Genomic DNA, 7,233 nt, shown 5'->3' on the forward strand with positions numbered 1-7,233 from the left:
ATACATCAAGTCCTTCTTCAGTCTTTTCCGTAAACAGCTCCACCTGCTCTGAGCATAGGATGCTTATATGTTTGCTCCAGTGTAATCTTCATCTCTCCTAGTTCCCTCACTGCTTAGAACAAAGTATATGACAGTGATTATAGGCTGCAAAGAATCACATAGAGAGATTTTTTTTAACTGTTACTGATGATTCTATCATGAAGGTGAATGGAAGCCTTTCCACTAATACATGGACTCTAAGCCTTTTCGTTTATCCGCTCCACCATAGGTGAGACCTGTCACCACAGAGGAGGGATGGCTTAGCCTAGGAGGGCTGCATGGGAACTTTTGATATGGGGAGGAGGAAGTTTCCAGGGGAGGATGAGGAGATGAAGCACACAGAGTAGAGGGAGGACATTAGACGTAGCGTGTACTCAGAGAAGAGCAGAAAAGGGAAGAGGTTGGAACAAAAGGAATATAGAACCCTAAAGGAAAACCCAGGAGACACCCAAGCTCTTGGTCAGACCCCTTCCAATGTCCATCTGAAGCTCCAACTGAGAGTACCACAGGAGGAAGTCTTGCCTTTATACAGAGTTCTGTAGAAGAAGTCCAACTTGGAGACAGAGGTCGTTACTCCTCCTGAAGTTACCTATGCTTCTCTGGGCATGGTTTCCATCTGTAACAAACAGGGCCACCCCTAGGAGTGCCCTGAAGACTGACTTGAACATCTATAGAAAATGCTCTACAGCATGAATGACTGACGTGCCAGAGGCCCAGTGCAATGGGTTGTCACTAGGACTGATGCTGGAGACACTGGAGAAGAGAAGCTGAGGCTCCTCTGTGGCCCAGACCACAACTCGGGGCTTATGCACCATGCCCAGGCTGGATGCGGGTTTGAGGCATGGTCACCACAGCACCTGATTCCAGTGGTGTATAGGCCCTCCCGGAGCAGCTCACATAGCCATCAGTCCTCACCTCTTTCTAGGCTTGCACCCTGGGAGTGTGTGGCCTTCTGAAGCCAGCTAGAGTGAAAATGTTTATACCAGGATGGGAAGCGAATGCTATGACTTGGGACTTAGTATGGCAGGCCACACCCCAGCAGCAGATATAATGGGGACATTTGAACGATTTCACCCTTCTTCCACGGTATGGCCTGTAGACTGGCAGTACTAGTCTCAACAGACTATGTTTTAAAAGTGTCAGGTCTCATTTGAGGGGTTACATTTTGGGCAGTTAGAATTAGCAGAATTAAGGGGGTTAAAAAACTCACTTCCTGTTCCAGAGGAAAATGAGGGTTTTTTTTTCATTTGAGTGGATGTTTATTTTCTCATGAACATGTGTGGCATGCAATATTAAATCAGGAAATTGTTAATAAAGAGAAATGTCTTCCATAATCCCAGTATAGAGCATCCCATTTATGCACTCTATATCCCTTTCTGTCACATCTATTTTATAAAAGAAGGTTCTAAATTACTGAAAGTTTTTATACTTCTATTTTTATTAAATTTATGTAGTCCACCCCTTAGTAATTTCTATTTATTTTTTGAAACATGAAAATGTACAGTATGTTTTGAAATTTATTTTGAAAATTGTGGGGCTGAGAAAGGTACCCTGATTCCTGGTCAGGACAGGTTGAATCCCAGGAAACCCTAATAGGTACGACAGGCACATTCCCAGCTTCCCAGATCAAGGCCTCACTAGCTGCAGCTCCCCATAAACGCGTGTTGTGAGGTTTGACACAGACCAATCACAGAGCAGCCCCCCCAACATATCTAGGCTGGCCAAGACAATGGAAAAACACACCTGAAACCCAAAAGTTTTCAGGTTTTGCTTAAATGCTTGTTCTCCCTAACAGGAACACCTAAGACAGTGTTCACACTTCTCAGCCTGAAATTTCCATGTCTTTTTTTTTTAAATGTTCATTTTCTCTCTAGCATTCATGATTTATGTCCAAAAATTTTCAAATTTTCCTATAAGGTTTAAAAGTCATCTGACCTACCCCCACAGGTCAAACCAACTATACTAATAACCATTATTTAATCCTTAATTCACAACTAGTTTTTCATAAACTATTACTCTTTATCTAAGATACATAATTAACACAATATTTTAACTCAAGGAGGATAACTCAAGAAGGATGACCAAAATGCAGATGCTTCACTCCTTCTTTAAAAAGGGAACAAAAATATCCATAGGAGGTAATAGGGAGGCAAAGCTTAGAACAGAGACTGAAGGAACGGCCAGAAAATGAGGGTTTTGAAGAGGAACGAAACACTAACTCTTGAGAATGACATTGACCTTCTAAAGAGTCAGATCCTCCTGATTTCCCCCTATGTCATCCAAAGAATAATTAAGAATAAATAATCCACATTTTCTCCAGCCACACAACTGCTCTTCTTCCATGCATTTTACATGCATTCAAATCTCACACACGAGTGTGCGTGCACACATACAGAAAGAGAGAGAATTCACATACACACAGAGATATATACACACACATTCATACACACACAGATATACCCACACACACATTCACACACATACACACACACACAGATACACACACATATTCATACACACACACAGATATACACACATACATTCACACACCACACACACACACCACACACACACACCACATACGCACACACCACACACACCACACACACAGATACACACATAGAGATATACACACACACAGTTATACACACACATACAGATATATACACACACACACACACACACACACATATATATATATATACACACACACACACATTCACACACACACATTTATATATACTGCAGGTGAGTGTATGTTTTCTCACATTGGTATTCAGCGCACTTGCATCTCAGAAGGAATTAGCACCTTAGACTTTGGTCTGCTGAGTTAGTTTGAAAAGGGGATTTTGTAAAATTCCTCACCATCCTCTTTGGTTTTGTGTTTTGCCTTTGGTGCAGGGGTTGGGGTGGGAGGTAGAGCTGTTCAGAGAAGTGTGACACCTGGGACATAATCTTCAGAACTGACCTTTGTTCAGGGCTGGCTGAAGGGAACAGCACAACAGAACCCCTCAGAAAAGATCTTAATCCTCCCTGGGAAGGAGGTGTTTGGCAGTTTATAAACAAGCTCCTTGTTGAGTAGATTACATCTGTATCCTCTAGACTGTAGGGCAGAGGTTCTCAACCTTCCTACATTTCTTCATGTTGTGGTGACCCCCAATCATAAAATTAAAAATTCGTTGCTACTTCATAACTGTAACTTTGCTACTGTTATGGATCATAATATAAATATGTTTGGAGATAGAGGCTTGTTAAAGGGTTTTCAACCCACAGGTCGATGACCACTGCTCTAAACAGTCTCGAGTTTTTCTCTTAGAACTCAATGAAAGCTAAGAATAAGCTCAGATCCCCTGAGTTTGAGGTGATATTAATAACTCGTTGTCAGTTCACAACTATGGATCCAGAGTGGGTACAAATGCCACCAGCATCTCTCATTGTTGACTCTCTCTCTCTCTCTCTCTCTCTCTCTCTCTCTCTCTCTCTCTCTCTCTCTCTGTGTGTGTGTGTGTGTGTGTGTGTGTGTGTGTGTGTGTGTGTGCACATGCATTAGTGGAAGTCTGAAGTTGATGGTGGGTAGCTTCTTCAGTCTCCATTTTATTTACTAAAGTAAGTAAGGCCTCTCTATTGAACTCAGAATTTGCTGCTGGGCTAGTCTACCCTACCCAGCTCGCTCTAAGGATCTTGTCTCTGATTCCTGAGTGCAGACCTTACATCTGCCAGATGTTTACCTGGGTTCTGGGTCTCCAAACTTTGATCCTCATGGTTGCACTGCAAGTGCTTTATCCATTGAACCATCTTCTCAGCCTGAATTTACAGTTTCCCACTTCAGGTCTTGCTTATTCACTCAGTAAGTTTTTATGGGGTACCTCCTCTGGCTTCACAGAACTGGGGGATTGGATGAGCAGGGAGAGAGAAAAATTCTAAAGCCCCACTGTTTGTGACCCAGTGCTCATTTGACTTCACAGTTAAGGAGAGTCAGAAAGACCAGCAGGGGAGGGGAGCATGGAAGTTCTTCAAGTAAAGAGCAGCACAGAGCAGGGAGGAGCTACCTGGTGGATAGTTGAAGCAGGGAAGAGCTTAGGAACTGGGCTGAAGATGAACTGCATGGAAAGAAGTGGAAATACTAACTAGGAGATGGTCAAATGTCTAGTGTGCCACGAGAAACAGTTTAAACCGTTTACTTTTGTTTTGGACACATTTGCTGTCTGTCTAACCTGCAAGTACCCCCCTTCATCTACTGCACCCTCAGTCCCAGGCCCTGTCTGTCCAGCTAAACAGCTGTACCAAGCCCAAGATTTCCTTTGGTTTCTTCTTTCAGTTATCATGAGGATCTCCTCGTACGTATTTAACTTCAAAATCATTTAGCCTCGTTGTGCCACCTGAAGACTGTTCGGGTGATGGTGCCATTATAAACAAGGAACTAAGCAGTCACGTGATAGCGTGGTTTACCTGGCCTGGTGGTTGGGAGCTACAGACCCAGGATAAAGAAGGTATTGAGGCAGTTGTACTAAGCGCACAATGATGTGAAGATCTGCCTCTGACAATTAATTCTTTCTAAAGCCAGTTGTGACACATTACAAGCGTGTGATAGCATATGCTCTCTACATACAGTACACTTGATGGTTCAAATAAAAATAAACCAGAGAATTAAGAATGTTTCTTTCTTTAAGTCTATAGATTAACATTTTGATGAATTGATCTGGCTAGAGTGACAGGAGGAGGGAGGGTCAGATTTTCTTAAACAGGTTAAATTTTGTAACACACTAATTTAATATTTTTGACTGTCCTGATAGTGAGAAATAATGTGCTGGTTAGCTCTCTCTCCCCTGACTCACACACGTGCTATTAGATTTCTCCTCCCACGTATACACAAGCATGCTGTCAGATAAACAAGAACCACCCAGAGAACTATTAAAAACACTTTTTTAATTCTCTTTTCTCTGCATGATTTTAAGCACAACTGCTTAAAAATGTTATACAGTTTTGAATCTGACTTTACTTCTCTCCACTTATCATATAATAAAACTCCTAAGATAAAAGTTTACTAAAGCTTTACCTCTATGGCTGTCAAGGGCACCACTGGGTGGATGTTCCACAACTTATTGAACCAATCTTTTTTTCTGAAGGGCTTAGCAAGTTTCCCACATTTTGATCTTATTAAAAGACGGCGGCCATGTTATTTTCTGCCTCTGTTAGTATGCTGCTTTTTCCTTTAGATGGGTTTTTAGAAAATGGAATTGAAGAGGGAGGTTTTTATGCTGAGACTTACTTCCTTCATGCCATACTGACCCCAGAACGGTACTTGGACTTCGGAAGGTCCCCAGTCCCAGAGTTCTCCGCTCTTTTCTCTGCTAAGCCAGTGCAGGGTTAAGTGTCTGTCCCACCCCTCACCTGAGTTTCTCCCCTACTAGGTCAGAGGAAACATTTATAAAAACAAAACAGCGGAACCAAGAAACAAATTCGCTGGGCATGGAATTATTTGCTTGTCCTGTCTGTGATTCCAAGTTCAAACCAAGTCTCCACATCTACAAACCAATCTTTTTTATTAACTAAAAATAAAATAAATCGCTCACAACCCTTTTGACTTGTGTTTCAACTTGCGGTAGGGAACTTAAATTTCGGATCTGCAAGCTAAATGGCAAGTTCCTGTTAAACAATTTACACTTTTACACCCCTGTGAAGGGGTGACGCACCAATCCTTCCCCAGGACAGCCGGTTCCCGGCCGCCCGCTGTCCTGCACCTGCTGGAACCACAGTTGGGACTCAGGACCCCGAGGGTCAGTTTCGTAGGGCAAAAGTCCCTCTGCCGCGGCGTTCTCTGTCATCGGGGTAACCTGCCCTTGAAGTGCGTGGGACAAAACACTTTGCTGAGCTGAGGTGCCCCGGGCAGAATGCCACCCCGAGCTGAGGCTCGTGGGACCGAGCGCCACTGCCACTCAGCGTCCAGGCACCCGCCGCATCCCGCGTGTCCACACTCACCTCCGCCGTACATCTGGCACAGGTAGGGGAAGCGCCACACATTGCCCAAACCCACGGCGTAGGAGATACAGGCGAAAACGAACTGCAGCGGATTGCCCCATTGAGGCCGTGCCTTCTCCATGTCCCGCGCTCGCTTCTCGTCAGGGCCTGGTCTCTGGCCGCGGCTCGCCCGCCTTTTAATTGCTAATCTCATTAACGCGCACGAGAGGGGCGAGGCCGGTAAGTGGGGAGCGGTGAGCCCCACCCTGCCTAGCCTCGGCGGGGAAGGCGCCCCTCCTTGGTCCGGGGTGTGGACTTCAGAGCTCGGGGAAAGGATCACGTTTCCTCAACTTCTTACTGATTAATCGAGGACAATACTATCTGCCTGGCACTGCTGTGCAACAGGAAAACATAGCACCCCCACTCTTCCAGGGCTTACATTCAGATGGCGGGAACGTTTAAATACCACGGGATCACTTATTGTTAACTTCTTATGACCCACTGAAGTAGTTTCATTTAATTCATACCACCTAGTTCACCTAAGTCCGTGATGCAGGGACAATTTAAGTAAAGCAGAGGGAGACAAGTTCTAGAGACAGACGGGTCCAGGGCTTCCCAGAGGAGAGATGACTTTTGCGCAGAGAGGGTAGGTGTGAAGGTTCAGTGGTAGAGCACTCCCCCTAGCACTTCTGAGGCCCTGAGCTTGATCCTAGCACACGTGTGAGACCTAAACATCTCCATCTACCCGCCCTTGCCTGCACCTATAGTGGGCAGAATAAGGTTTTGAACAACTGTGGTGAGACCAATGGGAATTAGAGATTTTCATTCCCCAGGGTAGGTGGAAACCAAAGATTTCTCATGCTTTTGCCAATCCAACAAGGAAATAGAAATGAACCTGACTCAGGAAAGTTTGGTACAGTGATGTAGGGTCTGTTTGTGTCTATATTCCCCCACAGACTAAGCTCTGTGACTTGGCAAGTCATTTAACAGCTGACTCTTGTTTCATCTGTAATAGGAAAAAAAAATTCTGCCACTAACCCCCACCCTTTGAACAAGCTCAAAATACCTATCCTGGAAACTTTAACCTTAAAACAGTAAAGAAGGAAGCAATGTCACAATACAGGAGAAGGAACTTCGGATACTTTAGATTATAAACACACACACATGAGCACGCACGCACACACACGTGCACGCACGCACACACACACGCACACACACACACACGCACATACACAC

At 44.4% G+C, this 7,233-nt stretch overlaps 1 protein-coding gene across 8 annotated transcripts in view; it reads right to left on the reverse strand.

The window, feature by feature from the left end:
* The window catches only part of Slc6a20a (solute carrier family 6 member 20a), a 41,227-nt gene extending 34,800 nt beyond the window's left edge, over window positions 1-6,427 (reverse strand). For 6 of the 8 annotated variants that reach the window (XR_015626327.1, XR_015626328.1, XM_087560072.1 and 3 more), the window contains exon 1: window positions 6,019-6,418. Coding sequence is in view for 6 of the 8 variants with exons in the window: in XM_087560072.1 (XP_087416198.1) it covers window positions 6,019-6,211 (193 nt within the window). In the remaining 2 variants the exon portion in view is untranslated. Of the gene's footprint in view, window positions 1-6,018 lie in introns of all 8 variants that reach the window. The other 2 variants (NM_133296.2, XM_087560071.1) reach the window with 2 other exon arrangements.
* Between the last annotated feature and the right edge of the window lie 806 nt (window positions 6,428-7,233).

This window comes from Rattus norvegicus, chromosome 8 (assembly GCF_021556685.1).
Source record: "Rattus norvegicus strain SHRSP/BbbUtx chromosome 8, alternate assembly SHRSP_T2T, whole genome shotgun sequence".
Taxonomy (NCBI): Eukaryota; Metazoa; Chordata; class Mammalia; order Rodentia; family Muridae; genus Rattus; species Rattus norvegicus.